The sequence below is a fragment of the Falco punctatus genome, assembly GCF_963210335.1.
Source record: "Falco punctatus genome assembly, contig: scaffold_305, whole genome shotgun sequence".
In the NCBI taxonomy this organism is placed as follows: Eukaryota; Metazoa; Chordata; class Aves; order Falconiformes; family Falconidae; genus Falco; species Falco punctatus.
Genome location: NW_027660233.1, coordinates 1 through 16,028, shown reverse-complemented (window position 1 = coordinate 16,028; position 16,028 = coordinate 1). Strand labels below are relative to the sequence as shown.

At 66.6% G+C, this 16,028-nt stretch overlaps 3 protein-coding genes across 7 annotated transcripts; 1 reads left to right on the top strand and 2 right to left on the bottom strand.

The window, feature by feature from the left end:
• Positions 1 to 115: 115 nt before the first annotated feature.
• On the bottom strand, positions 116 to 4,962 carry LOC308057503 (sodium/glucose cotransporter 1-like; the record flags this gene model as incomplete). Its single annotated transcript, XM_080411586.1, has 5 exons — positions 4,154 to 4,962; positions 3,253 to 3,358; positions 2,157 to 2,215; positions 1,387 to 1,491; positions 116 to 245 (listed from the first exon to the last, which is right to left on the bottom strand). Coding segments are annotated over exons 1-5 (612 nt in total), but the record flags the coding sequence as incomplete, so codon positions are not given.
• Positions 4,963 to 6,961: 1,999 nt separating this feature from the next.
• On the bottom strand, positions 6,962 to 10,254 carry LOC308057506 (apoptosis-associated speck-like protein containing a CARD). Of its 5 annotated transcripts, none has more exons than XM_080411588.1 (4): positions 9,948 to 10,254; positions 8,072 to 8,651; positions 7,246 to 7,686; positions 6,962 to 7,106 (listed from the first exon to the last, which is right to left on the bottom strand). In XM_080411588.1, the coding sequence occupies exons 1-2, from the start codon at positions 10,213 to 10,215 to the stop codon at positions 8,308 to 8,310; spliced, it is 612 nt and encodes a 203-aa protein (XP_080267714.1). In that variant the 5' UTR covers positions 10,216 to 10,254; the 3' UTR covers positions 6,962 to 7,106; positions 7,246 to 7,686; positions 8,072 to 8,307. The 5 variants fall into 5 exon arrangements, 3 of the variants coding, with proteins under 3 accessions (XP_080267714.1, XP_080267715.1, XP_080267713.1); XM_080411589.1 differs by having other exon boundaries at positions 6,962 to 7,146; positions 7,347 to 7,686; XM_080411587.1 differs by having other exon boundaries at positions 6,962 to 7,686.
• Positions 10,255 to 10,278: 24 nt separating this feature from the next.
• LOC308057507 (integrin alpha-L-like) lies at positions 10,279 to 16,025 on the top strand (the record flags this gene model as incomplete). Its single annotated transcript, XM_080411590.1, has 13 exons — positions 10,279 to 10,376; positions 11,439 to 11,547; positions 11,653 to 11,747; positions 11,841 to 11,899; positions 12,004 to 12,118; positions 12,395 to 12,525; positions 13,290 to 13,435; positions 13,999 to 14,143; positions 14,271 to 14,421; positions 14,548 to 14,615; positions 14,736 to 14,868; positions 15,688 to 15,836; positions 15,936 to 16,025. Coding segments are annotated over exons 1-13 (1,449 nt in total), but the record flags the coding sequence as incomplete, so codon positions are not given.
• Between the last annotated feature and the right edge of the window lie 3 nt (positions 16,026 to 16,028).

Below are 16,028 nucleotides of genomic sequence, written 5' to 3'. Positions count from 1 at the left end.
CCCCGCCCACTGAAGCCACTGCCGGTCTTCTGCCACCACCCCCCCACTGGGCACGGGAGCCCCCGTGGCCCCGCCCGGCTCCACCCGTCCAGGCCCCGCCCCCTCCCGGCCCCGCCCCCTCCCGGCCCCGCCCACCGGTGACGGTGTAGAGGGCGGTGACAGCCAGCAGCGTCCCCCACGGCCGCGTACAGGTCCCAGGCCCCAGCGCCTCGCGGATGAAGATGGCCCACCGAGTACATGTCCACCTGCGGCACGGCACGTCGTGGCCCCCGCCCCACCGCGGCCCCCGCCCCGCCCCACCACGACCCCAGACCCACCGCGACCCCAGACCCACCGCGACCCCAGACCCACCGTGACCCCCGCCCCACCGCGACCCCCGCCCCGTCGCGACCCCCGCCCCGTCGCGGCCCCCGCCCCACTGCGGCCCCAGACCCCACCGTGAACCCCGCCCCACCGCGACCCCAGACCCACCGCGACCCCGCCCCACCGCGGCCCCGCCCCACCACGGCCTCGCCCCACCGCGACCCCAGACCCACTGCGACCCAGACCCACGGGGACCCCAGACCCACCGTGACCCCGCCCCACCGCGGCCCCCGCCCCGTCGCGACCCCGCCCCGTCGCGGCCCCGCCCCCACTGCGGCCCCCAGACCCATGGGGACCCCAGACGCACCGCGGCCCCCGCCCCACCGCGACCCCAGACCCACCATGGCCCCAGACCCACGGGGACCCCCACCCCACCGCGACCCCAGACCCACTGCGGCCCCAGACCCATCGCGACCCCCAGCCCCACAAGGGGTCTCCAGGGACCCCCAGGCCCCACAGGGACCCCAGACCCACCGCGGGCCCCAGCCCCACCGCGACCCCAGCCCCACAGGGGGTCTTCACCCCCACAGGGACCTCCAGGCCCCATGGTGACCCCAGACCCGCAGCGACCCCTGCCCCACCGCGGCCCCCGCCCCACAGGGGGTCTCCATCCCTATAGGGACCCCCAGCCCCATGGTGACCCCCAGCCCCACAGGGGGTCTCCATCCCCAACAGGGACCCCAGTCCCACAGGGACCCCAGCCCCACCACGACCCCAGACCCACAGGGGGTCTCCACCCCCACGGCGACCCCAGCCCCACGGCGATCCCAGCCCCACAGGGGGTCTCTGTCCCCACAGGGACCCCCACTCCCACAGGGACCCCCAGCCCCACAGGCACCCTGTGCTTCCCACAGGGAGACCCCCAAAACCCCCATAGCAGCCCCCCCAAAGGACCCCCAACCCCTATAGAGTGTCCCCCTCCCCCATCGCCTCCCCCCGCCCCTATAGAGTGTCCCCTCCCCCCATCGCGTCCCCCCGCCCCTATAGAGTGTCGCCCCCCCCCACAGAGCCCCCCTCCCCTACGAGATCTTGGTGGCGATGTACAGCCCCAGCGAGAGCAGCGCCAGGTACAGCTGGATGCGGCCCCCCCCAAAGCGCTTCCTCAGGTACTCGGGCATCGTCGCCACCTGCGGGAGCCCCGTCGCGATAGGGGACCCCCCCAGCTGCGATAGGGACCCCCCAGCCGCGACAGGGGGACCCCCCCATCCACGGTAGCGACCCCCCCCATAGTGATAGGGACACCCTGTCTGCGATAGGGGACCCCCCCATCCGTGATAGGGACCCCCGCGTCACGAATAGGGACACCCTGTCTGCGATAGGGGACCCCCCCATCCGTGATAGGGACCCCCGTGTCGCGATAGGGACACCCTGTCTGCGATAGGGGACCTCCCCCATCTGTGATAGGGACCCCCGCGTCGCGATAGGGACACCCTGTCTGCGATAGGGGGACCCCCCAATCCGTGATTAGGGACCCCCCGCGTCGCGATAGAGACACCCTGTCTGCGATAGGGGATCCCCCAATTCGTGATAGGGACCCCCGCGTCGCGATAGGGACACCCTGTCTGCGATAGGGGACCTCCCCAATCCGTGATAGGGACCCCCCGCGTCGCGATAGGGACACCCTGTCTGCGATAGGGGACCTCCCCATCCGTGATAGGGGACCCCCGCGTCGCGATAGGGACACCCATCCATGAGAGGGGACCCCCCCCCTCCCCACAGCAGCCCCCGCAAGGGGACCCAGCCCCCACCTCCCCCCGGCCCCCGCCCCCCCGGCCCCGCCCCCACACTCACCCCCCGCCCGCAGGTAGATGGGGACGAAGACCCAGCCCAGCAGCAGCACGATGAACATGCCCTGGGGGCGGGGCCGGGGGGGGGTCAGGGCGGGGCCAGGGGAGGGGCAAGGGGTGGGGCCAGGGGTGGGGATAGTGGTGGGTGTAATTAGGAGCCCGGAGGGATAATAAGGGGCTGGGGGGGGCTATGGGGGCTATAGGGGGCTGGGGGGGGGGGGCTATAGGGGCTGTCCAGGGCTATAGGGAGCCATAGGGGGCTGTGTGGGCTATAGGGGGCTATAGGGGACTTTCCAGGGCTATAGGGGGCCATAGGGGGCTGTGTGGGCTATAGGGGGCTATAGGGGGCTATGGGGGGACTTTCCAGGGCTATAGGGGGCTATAGGGGGCTGTCCAGGGCTACAGGGACTATAGGGGGGCCGGTGTGGGCTATAGGGGGCTATAGGGCGCTGTCCGGGGCTATAGGAGGCTATAGGGGGGGCTATAGGGGGGGCTATAGGGGGCCGGGGGGGCTATGGGGGCTATAGGGGCCGTGGGGGCTATAGGGGTCTATGGGGGGCTATAGGGCGCTGTACGGGGCTATGGGGGGCTATAGGGGGCTATAGGGCACTGTCCGGGGCTATAGGAGGCTATAGGGGGGGGCTATAGGGGGGCTATAGGGGGCCGGGGGGGCTATGGGGGTCTATAGGGGGCTATAGGGTGCTGTACGGGGCTATAGGGGGCCGGGGGGGCTATGGGGGTCTATAGGGGGCTATAGGGTGCTGTACGGGGCTATAGGGGGCCGTGGGGGCTATAGGGGTCTATGGGGGGCTATAGGGTGCTGTACGGGGCTATGGGGGGCTATAGGGGGCTATAGGGGGCTATAGGGTGCTGTACGGGGCTATAGGAGGCTATAGGGGGGGCTATAGGGGGGCTATAGGGGGCCGGGGGGGCTATGGGGGTCTATAGGGGGCTATAGGGTGCTGTACGGGGCTATAGGGGGCCGTGGGGGCTATAGGGGGTCTATGGGGGGCTATAGGGGCGCTGTACGGGGCTATGGGGGGCTATAGGGGGCTATAGGGGGCTATAGGGGCCGTGGGGGCCGTGGGCGCGGGGCACTCACGCTCCACTCGAAGCCCCCCACGGCGATGCCGCCGGCCCGCGCCCGTCCCCGCCAGCCCCACGAAGTGCCCCGAGCCGATGTTGCTGGCGAACAGGGACGCCCCCACCTGCCCCGGGTGACCCCGCGTGACCTTCCCGCGACCCCTAGGTCTCCCTGACCCCCCCGTGTCCCCCCACGTCCCCCCACGTCCCCTGTGTTCTCCCACGTGCCCCCCCATGTCCCCCTGTGTCCCCTGTGTCCCCCATGTCCCCGTGTCCCCCCCACATCCCCCTGTGTCCCCCCGTGTCCCCCCACATCCCCCCACATCCCCCTGTGTCCCCCACATCCCCCTGTGTCCCCCCGTGTCCCCCATGTCCCCCCACCTCCCCGTGTCCCCCTGTGTCCCCCACGTCCCCCCGTGTCCCCCCACGTCCCCCTGTGTTCCCCCACGTCCCCCCCATGTCCCCCTGTGTCCCCCCATGTCCCCCCACATCCCCCCACGTCCCTGTGTTCCCCCACGTGCCCCCCATGTCCCTGTGTCCCCCATGTCCCCCCACATCCCCCCACATCCCCGTGTCCCCCCGTGTCCCCCCGTGTCCCCCCCGTGTCCCCCTGTGTTCTCCCACGTGCCCCCCATGTCCCTGTGTCCCCCATGTCCCCCCATGTCCCCCTGTGTCCCCCCATGTCCCCCCCACATCCCCCCACATCCCTGTGTTCCCCCACGTGCCCCCCATGTCCCTGTGTCCCCCGTGTCCCCCCACGTTCCCCCTGTGTTCTCCCACGTGCCCCCCCCATCCCCCCCCCTGTTCCCCCCCCGTTCCCCTCCTGCCCTCTGGGTATCCCCCACCCCCAGACCCCCCACTATGCCCCACCCCCCCCCCCCCGTGTCCCCTCCCCCCCCCCCTCCCCGCCCCCCACTCACAGGCCCCCAGGCCATGCTCCGTCCGGCCAGGAAGTATCCGCTGATGGTGCTGCGGTTCCCGCGGCGCAGGGACTGGGGGACACACCAGTGCTCCCAGTACGGGCCCACCGGGGCTCCCAGTACTGGCCACCAGTATACTCAGTGCTCCCAGTATGGGGGGCCCCCTGATGCGCCCAGTATGGGGCCACCAGTGTGCCACATCTTCCCAGCATAGAGGCCACCAGTGCTCCCAGTATGGGGCTCCCAGTATAGGAGTCTCCAGTACACCCAGTATAAGAGCAACCTATACTCCCAGGCTTCCCAGTATAAGAGACACCAGTGTGCCCAGTACGGGGCCACCAGTGCTCCCAATAAGGGTCCACCAGTACTCCCAGTACGGGACCACCAGTATACTCAGTGCTCCCAGTATGGTGCCACCAGTGTGCCACATCTTCCCAGCATAGAGGCCCCCAGTGCTCCCAGTATAGGAGTCTCCAGTACACCCAGTATAAGAGCAACCTACACTCCCAGGCCTCCCAGTATAGGAGACACCAGTGTGCCCAGTACGGGGCCACCAGTGCTCCCAATAAGGGTCCACCAGTACTCCCAGTACGGGACCACCAGTATACTCAGTGCTCCCAGTATGGGGCCACCAGTGTGCCACATCCTCCCAGCATAGAGGCCACCAGTGCTCCCAGTATGGGGACCACCAGTGCACCCAGCACTCCCAGTCACTCATTAACCTTCTGCTCCCAGCTGACCCTGATTAATTGGGCCTCATTACCAGCCCAGGGCATTGTGGGTAATAATTAACCCCTCTCTGGGGTCAGGGGGGTCAAAAAAACAACGGGGGGGGGGGGGGGAGGGGCAGGGAACTGTGGGGTATCCCGAGGTGGATGGGGGGTGCTGGGGGGGGCAGCAAGGGGGGGGGGAGGTCGGGGGGGGGGGGTGGGGGGAGGGGGTGCCCCATGGTGGGCATATGGGCATCTAGGTCCGTGGGGGGGCAGTTATGGGTCTGGGGGGGGCAGTTAGGGGTCTGGGGGGGCAGTTAGGGGTCTGGGGAGGGCAGTTAGGGGTCGGGGGGGGCAGTTAGGGGTCGGGGGGGGCAGTTATGGGTCGGGGGTGGGCAGTTAGGGGTCTGGGGGGGCAGTTATGGGTCGGGGGGAAGTTAGGGGTCTGGGGAGGGCAGTTAGGGGTTGGGGGGAAGTTAGGGGTCTGGGGGGCAGTTAGGGGTCTGGGGGGGCAGTTAGGGGTCCGGGGGGCAGTTAGGGGTCTGGGGGAGGCAGTTAGGGGTCGGGGGGGGCAGTTAGGGGTCTGGGGGGCAGTTAGGGGTCGGGGGGGGCAGTTAGGGGTCTGGGGAGGGCAGTTATGGGTCGGGGGGGGCAGTTAGGGGTCTGGGGGGCAGTTAGGGGTCCGGGGGGCAGTTAGGGGTCTGGGGGAGGCAGTTAGGGTTCTTGGGGGGAAGTTAGGGGTCGGGGAGGGTCACTTATGGGTCTGGGGAGGCAGTTGGTGTCTGGGGGGGCAGTTAGGGGTCCGGGGGGGGCAGTTAGGGGTCTGGGGGGGGCAGTTAGGTGTCTGGGGGGGTAGTTAGGGGTCTGGGGGGGTCACTTATGGGTCTGGGGAGGCAGTTGGTGTCCGGGGGGGCAGTTAGGGGTGGGGGGGGGCAGTTAGGGGTCTGGGGGGTCAGTTATGGGTCTGGGGAGGCAGTTGGTGTCCGGGGGGGCAGTTAAGGGTCTGGGGGGGGTAGTTAGGGGTCGGGGGGGTCAGTTAGGGGTCTGGGGTGCAGTTAGGGGTCCAGGGGGGTCATTTATGGGTCTGGGGAGGTGGGGGGGCGCGTCGACCCTACCCAGAGCCCCACGGCGAGCACGAGGAGGAAGTACGCCCCGATGACCCCCAGGTCCCAGGGGTCCACTGCCGCCGCCTGCTCCATCCCCCCGCGCCCCCCACCCCGCCCCACAGCCGCCCCCTAAATACCCTCCCGCCCCTGCCGGGGGGGGGAGGGGCCCCACACACCCGGCCCAGCCCCCACGAGACGCTTCGGTGCCCCCCGAGTGTCCTCAGTGGACCCGGGCACCCACACCCCTCCCCCACCCCGCACCGCCGCTGTGGGGGGCACCGAAGGGGGAAGGGGCTTCATCAGCCCTGGGGGAACAGTGGCTGCTCGGTGGGGACCTTCTGGAGAACGTTCCAGAAAGGCGGCAGTTGGCTGTCGCGGCAAGAGTTCCAGATCTTTTTTTAATTAAAAATAAAAATAAAAACAAATAATAATTAAAAATAATAATAATAAAATAAATATGAAAAAAAAAATATTAAAAAATATTAAAAAATATTTAAAAAGCACGGGGTGGTTGGCTTCTTTCTCCCATCCAGGGGCTTAGTATTACGCCCTGGTCCTCGACGCTCCTCATGATGGAAAATGCTTCCAAGGGCCTTCACAACCTCCTTGAGGCCTTCAGAAAAATTTTGGGCACCTTCAGAAGGTTCCCGAGGCCTTCACAAGATTTTGGGGGGCCTTCAGAAAATTTTTGGAGTCCTTCAGGAGCTATTTGAGGCCTTCAGAAGTTTCTTGAGGCCTTTGGGAGATTTTTGGGGCCTTCAGAAGCTGTTTGAGGCCTTCAGAAGCTTTTTGGGGCCTTCAAAGCTTCTTGAGGCCTTCAGAATCTTCTTGAGGTTTCATAAGATTTTGGGGCACCTTCAGAAGCTTCCCGAGGCCTTCACAAGATTTTGGGGGGCCTTCATAAAATTTTTAGAGTCCTTCAGAGCTATTTGAGGCCTTCAGAAGTTTCTTGAGGCCTTCAGAAGCTTTTTTGGGCCTTCAAAGATTCTTGAGGCCTTCTGAAGCTTCTTGAGGCCTTCAGAATCTTCCTGAGGTTTCAGAAGATTTTTGTGCACCTTCAGAAGCTTCCCGAAGCCTTCACAAGATTTTTGGGGGCCTTCAGAAAATTTTTGGAGTCCTTCAGGAGCTATTTGAGGCCTTCAGAAGTTTCTTGAGGCCTTTGGGAGATTTTTGGGGCCTTCAGAAGCTGTTTGAGGCCTTCAGAAGCTTTTTGGGGCCTTCAAAGCTTCTTGAGGCCTTCAGAATCTTCTTGAGGTTTCATAAGATTTTGGGGCACCTTCAGAAGCTTCCCGAGGCCTTCACAAGATTTTGGGGGGCCTTCATAAAATTTTTAGAGTCCTTCAGAGCTATTTGAGGCCTTCAGAAGTTTCTTGAGGCCTTCAGAAGCTTTTTTGGGCCTTCAAAGATTCTTGAGGCCTTCTGAAGCTTCTTGAGGCCTTCAGAATCTTCCTGAGGTTTCAGAAGATTTTTGTGCACCTTCAGAAGCTTCCCGAAGCCTTCACAAGATTTTTGGGGGCCTTCAGAAAATTTTTGGAGTCCTTCAGGAGCTATTTGAGGCCTTCAGAAGTTTCTTGAGGCCTTTAGGAGATTTTTGGGGCCTTCAGAAGCTGCTTGAGGCCTTCAGAAGCTTTTTTGGGCCTTCAAAGATTCTTGAGGCCTTCTGAAGCTTCTTGAGGCCTTCAGAATCTTCCTGAGGTTTCAGAAGATTTTTGTGCACCTTCAGAAGCTTCCCGAAGCCTTCACAAGATTTTTGGGGCCTTCAGAAAATTTTTGGAGTCCTTCAGGAGCTATTTGAGGCCTTCCGAAGTTTCTTGAGGCCTTTAGGAGATTTTTGGGGCCTTCAGAAGCTGCTTGAGGCCTTCAGAATCTTTTTTGAGGCCTTCAGGAGATTTTTGTGGTCCTTCAGAATCTTTTTGGGGGCCTTCAAATCTTTTGAGGCCTTCAAAGCTTCTTGAGGTCTTCAGAAAACTTTTGGGCACCTTCAGAAGCTTCCTGAGGCCCTCACAAGATTTTGGGGGGCCTTCAGAAAATTTTTGGAGTCCTTCAGGAGCTATTTGAGGCCTTCAGAAGCTTCTTGAGGCATTTAGGAGATTTTTGGGCACCTTCAGAAGCTGCTTGAGGCCTTCAGAATCTTTTTTGAGGCCTTCAGGAGATTTTTGTGGTCCTTCAGAATCTTTTTGGGGGCCTTCAAATCTTTTGAGGCCTTCAAAGCTTCTGAAGGCCCCAAGAAGCTGCTGAAGGCTTTAAGGGTCAAGGGGGTCCCGTAGATGTTCAGGGAGGGCCAAGGAACCAATGGAGGGGGCGGTGGGGTGGGGGGCAGCACCCCTGCCCCCGCCGTTCACTCGCCCTCGGGGGAGTGGTCGCCCCCCCCCAGCTCCTCCATCAGGCAGGGGTGCAGGCAGCGCATGGCCTGCAGGAACTGTCGGTGGCCTCGGCGCCCCCATGCCGGCGCGGTGGCCAGGAGCCGCCTCATCTGCTCCTGCGACGTGGGGCCGGCGGCCACCGTGGCCACCTCCTCGGCAGTCAGCACCCCCCCGGCTTCCAGCCGGTCCAGCAGCGCCGGCACACCCCGCACCCGCTGGATCAGGGCGACGCGGTGACGAGCCACGAAGCGTTCGGCTGGTGATGGCGGGGCGGTGACGTCATCGGTGAGGTCATCGTGGTCACAGGTGACGTGTGGGGCTGTGAAGGGGGAGATGAGGGGGGTGAGGTCCTCCTGCACCGCTGACTCCCCCCTGGCGGGGGCGGTTCAGCTGAAGCGCCGGTGCCGGTGCCGCGCTTCCCATGGCAATGCGACACGTGGAACATCCCAACCCTTGGAACGTCCCAACCCTTGGAACGTCCCAACCCTTGGAAGGTCCCAACACTTGGAAGGTCCCAACCCTTGGCACATCCCAACCCTTGGCACATCCCAACCCTTGGAACGTCCCAACCCTTGGAACGTCCCAACCCTTGGCACATCCCAACCCTTGGCACATCCCAACCCTTGGAACATCCCAACCCTTGGAACGTCCCAACCCTTGGAACGTCCCAACCCTTGGCACATCCCAACCCTTGGCACATCCCAACCCTTGGAACGTCCCAACCCTTGGCACATCCCAACCCTTGGCACATCCCAACCCTTGGCACATCCCAACCCTTGGAACGTCCCAACCCTTGGAACGTCCCAACCCTTGGAACATCCCAACCCTTGGAACATCCCAACCCTTGGAACGTCCCAACCCTTGGCACATCCCAACCCTTGGAACGTCCCAACCCTTGGAACGTCCCAACCCTTGGAACATCCCAACCCTTGGAACATCCCAACCCTTGGAACGTCCCAACCCTTGGCACATCCCAACCCTTGGCACGTCCCAACCCTTGGAACGTCCCAACCCTTGGAACGTCCCAACCCTTGGAACATCCCAACCCTTGGAACGTCCCAACCCTTGGCACGTCCCAACCCTTGGAACGTCCCAACCCTTGGAACGTCCCAACCCTTGGAACATCCCAACCCTTGGAACGTCCCAACCCTTGGCACATCCCAACCCTTGGCACGTCCCAACCCTTGGAACGTCCCAACCCTTGGAACGTCCCAACCCTTGGAACATCCCAACCCTTGGAACGTCCCAACCCTTGGCACGTCCCAACCCTTGGAACATCCCAACCCTTGGCACATCCCAACCCTTGGAACGTCCCAACCCTTGGAACGTCCCAACCCTTGGCACGTCCCAACCCTTGGAACGTCCCAACCCTTGGAACATCCCAACCCTTGGAACGTCCCAACCCTTGGAAAATCCCAACCCTTGGAACGTCCCAACCCTTGGAACGTCCCAACCCTTGGACCATCCCAACCTTCGGCATCACCAACCCTCAGCACAAGCATCACCATGACCCGTGGCCCAACCCCCAGCACGAGGCCTTCCACCCCACCCCCTCCCACTCGACCCCCCCTCCCCCCAATGCCCTCCTTCCCCCCCCCCCCCCCCATCATCTTACCGCTGCCCCCCACCAACCAATCTGCCAAATCCCGCCGCTGGATGTGCCGCAGCGCCTGGGCCGTCACCCGGCTGCCGTAGCGCTCGCCGTAACGCCCCACCACCAGGTCGGTGAGGTCCAGAGCGTCGGCCCCTTCCATCCTGCCGCGGGGGATGGTGCCGTAACCCGCCGCCACCGGCAACCGGTTCAACGCCGCCTTCAGCCGGCGCAGCTCCACCGCCGAGAGCTCGTCCAGGGCGCGGAGGATCTTGTCCTGGTGCCCCGCCATTCTGGTGTGGGGGAAGGGCGGCACCCACAGGGCTGGTGGGGCAGGAAGGAAATGGGGGGGGGGGGGGGGAGGGGAAGGGGAGGGTGGCTGGGTGACGAGCAGCATGGCGCCCGCGGGCAGCGGCGGCATCGTCGGTGTCATCGTCGGGGCCCTGGTAGCTGGTATGGGGGGAGGGTGACCTGCCATGGGGGGGGGGATGGGAATGGGGTGACCTGCCATGGGGGGGGGGGATGGGAATGGGGTGCCCTGCCCGCAGTGGGGGATGGGAATGGGGTGCCCTGCAATGGGGGGGATGGGAATGGGGTGCCCTGCCATGGGGGGGGGGATGGGAATGGAGTGCCCTGCCATGGGGGGGGATGGGAATGGGGTGCCCTGCCATGGGGGGGGATGGGGGGAGGGTGCCCTGCCATGGGGGGGGGATGGGAATGGGGTGCCCTGCCATGGGGGGGGATGGGGGGAGGGTGCCCTGCCATGGGGGGGGGATGGGAATGGGGTGCCCTGCAATGGGGGGGGGGATGGGAATGGGGTGCCCTGCCCACAGTGGGGGATGGGAATGGGGTGCCCTGCCATGGGGGGGGATGGGAATGGGGTGCCCTGCCCGCAGTGGGGGATGGGAATGGAGTGCCCTGCCATGGGGGGGGATGGGAATGGGGTGCCCTGCCATGGGGGGGGATGGGGGGAGGGTGCCCTGCCATGGGGGGGGGATGGGAATGGGGTGCCCTGCCATGGGGGGGGATGGGGGGAGGGTGCCCTGCCATGGGGGGGGGATGGGAATGGGGTGCCCTGCAATGGGGGGGGGGATGGGAATGGGGTGCCCTGCCCACAGTGGGGGATGGGAATGGGGTGCCCTGCCATGGGGGGGGATGGGAATGGGGTGCCCTGCCCGCAGTGGGGGATGGGAATGGAGTGCCCTGCCATGGGGGGGGATGGGAATGGGGTGCCCTGCAATGGGGGGGGGATGGGAATGGGGTGCCCTGCCATGGGGGGGGGGATGGGAATGGGCTGCTCCCCCGCCATGGGGAGCAGGGAATCCCCCCCCCACCACCACCACAGGGGCTCCCACCCCCCAGCCCCCCTCCCCCCCCCCGGGAAGGAAGCGGGGCCCCGTCGCTGGCGGCTGCGCCGTGGGGTGCGCAGGTGCCGAGGCCGCTCCGGGGGGGTGGGTGCTGAGTCGGGCTGCCCCACATCGCCCCACACTCCCCTCCCCCCCCCCCGCCCCATAGCGCTGCCCCACATCAGGGCCTTCAACGTCCACCCGGCCCCACACCGCGTGCTGACCCACGGCGGCGCGTGGAGCTTCGGGCACCGGGTGCTGCAGCTCAGCGGAGCACGGTAGGGGACACGGGGGTCCCTACGGGGGCTGTGGGGGGGGGGGGGCCCTGGTGGCTACGGGGGCTCCCGGACCCCCCAGGACCCTCCTCCTCCCCTCCCCCACAGGCTGGTGGTGGGAGCTCCGGCGCAGGCGGGGGATGGGGGACGGTTGTTCCAGTGTCAAGTGGAGAGCGGAGAGTGTTGGCCGGTGGAGATGGAAGGTGGGATTGGGGGTGGGGGGGTGAAGCGTGGTGGTAGGGGGGTGGGTCCGCCCCCCACCGACCCCTCCCCCATCCCTTTCCCCCCCCCCCCAGGGAACAGTACCTCGACGCACATGGGAATGGCCTTGGCCCGGGACGGTGACACCACCATCGTGAGTTACGGAGATGGATCCACACGGGAGGGGACCTCGATGGCCACATCCTGCCCCACCCCCTGCCCCACCCTGTGCCCCACCCCCTGCCCCACCCCCCCCAGGCCTGCGGCCCCGGTTTGACCCGTGAGTGCGACCGGAACGTCTACACCAGCGGGCTCTGTCTTCTCCTGGACCCTCAACTGAAGACGCGGCAGGTCCTGTCACCCGGGTACCAAGGTGAGGGGCTCCATCCGCCCCCGCCCCCCACCCCGTGGCCCACCCACCCACCCACCCCCTCGCCCCGAGAGCTGGGGTGACCCCCCACCCCCCCCCCCCACCCCCTCACCCACCTTGAAGAACGTAGTGGTTGACCCCGTGGCACCCGTTGACGTTGACCCCACGGTTGTCCCACCACCCACCCAACCCCTGGCCTGGCCCCTCGGGCCACCCCTTCGGACCGCCCCCCCCAGCTGAGGGACGTGTGTGTGTGTGTCCCTCCCCCCCTCCCGCCAGGCTGCGTGCTGGGGATGGTGGACCTCGTCTTCCTCTTCGATGGGTCCAACAGCATGAGCCCCGAGCAGTTCGGCGCCATCCGGGACTTCATGGTGGACGTGATGGAGAAGCTGGAGAACACCTCCATCCGCGTGGGTCACGGGGGGAACAGGGGGGAGGGGGGGCGGGAGGGGACGGGAGGGGGAGGGGGGGGGAGGGGGGGGGGAGCGGGTGTAGGGGGCGGAGGGATTGGAGGGTGCTTGGGAGCTGGGGGGGGCTGGGGGGGGGGGGCTGGGGGCTATGGGGGGGGTATGGGGGGGCTGTGGGGGGGTATGGGGGCTGTGGGAGGGCTATGGGGGGCTATAGGGGCCATAGGGGCTATAGGGGCCATAGGGGGCTATAGGGGCTATAGGGGCCATAGGGGCTATAGGGGCCATAGGGGCTATAGAGGCTATAGGGGGCCATAGGGGGCCATAAGGGCCATAGGGGGCTATGGGGGCTATAGGGGGCTATAGAGGCCATAGGGGCCATAGGGGCTATAGGGGCCATAGGGGCCATAGGGGCTATAGGGGGCTATAGGGGGCCATAGGGGCCATGGGGGCTATGGGGGCCATAGGGGGCTATAGGGGCCATAGGGGGCTATAGGGGCTATAGGGGCCATAGGGGCTATAGGGGCCATAGGGGCTATAGAGGCTATAGGGGGCCATAGGGGGCCATAAGGGCCATAGGGGGCTATGGGGGCTATAGGGGGCTATAGAGGCCATAGGGGCCATAGGGGCCATAGGGGCCATAGGGGGCTATAGGGGCCATAGGGGCCATAGGGGCTATAGGGGCTATAGGGGCCATAGGGGCCATAGGGGCCATAGGATCTATAGGGGCCATCGGGCCCGGTGCCCGCGGTGACGCTGCGCGGCAGTTCGGGGCGGTGCAGTTCTCGGCCGGGGTGCAGCCCCAGTTCACGCTGGGCGATTACGCGGCGCGGCCGCGGCCCCGGGAGCTGCTGGGGCGGCTGCAGCAGATGCGCGGCCTGACCGACACCTTCGCCGCCATCGCCTACGTCACGTGAGTGGCCCCGCCCCCGCCCCGCCCCACCCCGCCCCACGGCTGCCCCACTGCATCCCCCTGCCCCACTGCATCCCCCTGCCCCACGGCTACCCCACTGCATCCCCCTGCCCCACTGCATCCCCCCGCCCCACACCTGCCCCACTGCATCCCCCTGCCCCACTGCATCCCCCTGCCCCACGGCTGCCCCACTGCATCCCCCTGCCCCACTGCATCCCCCCGCCCCACACCTGCCCCACTGCATCCCCCTGCCCCACTGCATCCCCCTGCCCCACTGCATCCCCCTGCCCCACACCTGCCCCACTGCATCCCCCTGCCCCACACCTGCCCCACACCTGCCCCACTGCATCCCCCTGCCCCACACCTGCCCCACTGCATCCCCCTGCCCCACTCCTGCCCCACCGCATCCCTCTGTGCCCCACTTGTTGCCCACCACACCCCCTGCCCCACACCTTCCCCACTCCTGCCCCACCGCACCCCCTGCTGCCCCACGGCCGCCCCCCCCTTCCCCCCCCCCCTCCTCCTCCCCCCTGCACCCCCCAGCCCCCGCGCCCCTCCCCCAGGCGGACCACCTTCACCCCCGCGCTGGGGGCGCGGCCGGGGGCCAAGCGCGTCCTCATCATCATCACGGACGGCGACGCCACCGACGAGGACCGCGGCAGCATCCGCGAGGCCGAGGAGCGCGGCATCGTCCGCTACATCATCGGGGTGAGGGGCGCGACCCCCGCCCGGGGGGGTCCAGGGGAAGAAAGAGCGGGGGCGGGGGAGGGGCCGCCACCCCTCCCAGCCACGCCCCCTCCCCCCATCCCCCCATCCCCCCCCCCGCTGCCCGCAGGTGGGCAACAACTTCAACAGCCCCGACACGCGCCTCTACCTGAGCCAATTCGCCTCCCGCCCCAGCGCCCGCTTCGTCAAGGTCCTGGAGAACTTCGAGAAGCTGCGGGGGCTCTTCCGCGAGCTGCAGGCCAAGATCTACGACATCGAAGGTGACGCCCCACCCCCCCACCCAAAAAAAAAAAAAAAAAAAAAAAAAAGACTTTTTTTTGGGGTGCCGCTCCCCTCCCCCACCCCACCACGACCCCCCCCCCCCCCCAACCGCTGCCCCTTTGCAGGCACCAGCGACCTGAACCGGTTCCACCTGGAGCTCTGCTCCAGCGGGATGAGCCTGGAGGTGGCCCACGTGAGTGGAAAGGGTGTGGCGCCAAGGGGCGGGGCTGCCGGTGAAGACACACCCACCCACCCCCCGCCTCCCATCACGTGACACGCCCGCCCCCCCCCCTCCCCCCTCCCCCTTCCCCAGGGCCGGTGGGTGACGGGTGCGGTGGGGGCCGATAACTGGGCCGGGGGGTTGGTGGAGCTGGAGATGGGGGAGAAGAACGAGACGTTCGTGGCCAACCCGTCGCTGGAGGAGAACGTGACGGACACGTACCTGGGTAGGGGGGCAGGTGGGGGAGGGGGGGGTGGGGGAGGGGATTGGGGGGGTGAGGGAGGGGATTGGGGGGGTGGGGGAGGGGATTGGGGGGGTGGGGTTACAGGTGGGGAGAGTGGAGGGGGTTGGTTGTGGTGGGATGGATGTTGTGGGGGGATGGGGCCGTGGATGGGGACATGGGTGACCAAGGTGACCCCAACCCAGGGACCAGGTTGCCCATGGTGACCCCAACCCAGGGACGTGGGTGGCCGAGGTGACCCCAACCCAGGGACGTGGGTGACCGTGGTGACCCCAACCCAGGGACGTGGGTGGCCGAGGTGACCCCAACCCAGGGACGTGGGTGACCGAGGTGACCCCAACCCAGGGACGTGGGTGGCCGAGGTGACCCCAACCCAGGGACGTGGGTGACCGAGGTGACCCCAACCCAGGGACCAGGTTGCCCATGGTGACCCCAACCCAGGGACGTGGGTGACCCCAACCCAGGGACGTGGGTGACCCCAACCCGGGGACGTGGGTGACCGTGGTGACCCCAACCCGGGGACCAGGTTGCCCATGGTGACCCCAACCCAGGGACGTGGGTGACCCCAACCCGGGGACGTGGGTGACCGTGGTGACCCCAACCCAGGGACGTGGGTGACCGAGGTGACCCCAACCCGGGGACCAGGTTGCCCATGGTGACCCCAACCCGGGGATGTGGGTGACCCCAACCCGGGGACGTGGGTGACCGAGGTGACCCCAACCCAGGGACGTGGGTGACCGAGGTGACCCCAACCCAGAGACGTGGGTGACCATGGTGACCCCCCCAATGACCCCCTCCCCCCAGGCTACGCGGTGGCCGCGCTGCGTGTCCCCGGCCGCGCCCTGGTGGCCGCGGGCGCCCCTCGTCACCACCACATCGGGGGTGTCACCCTCTTCGAGGTCCCACCGGACACCAGGAGCTGGCGGGCGCTGCAGACCCTCCTGGGGGAGCAGGTAGGAGGTGGGGGATGGGCGCCCTGGGGTGCGTGCGTCCCCTCCCCCCCCCCCCCCCTCCCCCGCGGTGACATCGGTGTGTGTCCCCTTCCCCCTCAGGTGGGTTCGTATTTTGGGGCCACCCTCTGCTCGCTGGACCAGGGTGGGGTGACGGTGGCGCTGCTGGTGGGGGCGCCCACCCACTTCGACGGA

Excerpts from the sequence above, each read along its gene's own strand:
- LOC308057506 (XM_080411587.1), bottom strand. The coding sequence starts at position 10,215 with ATGGCGGGGCACCAGGACAAGATCCTCCGCGCCCTGGACGAGCTCTCG. Across the intron at positions 8,652-9,947 it reads TTGGTTGGTGGGGGGCAGCG|CCCCACACGTCACCTGTGAC; the intron begins GTAAGATGATGG and ends CCCCCTTCACAG.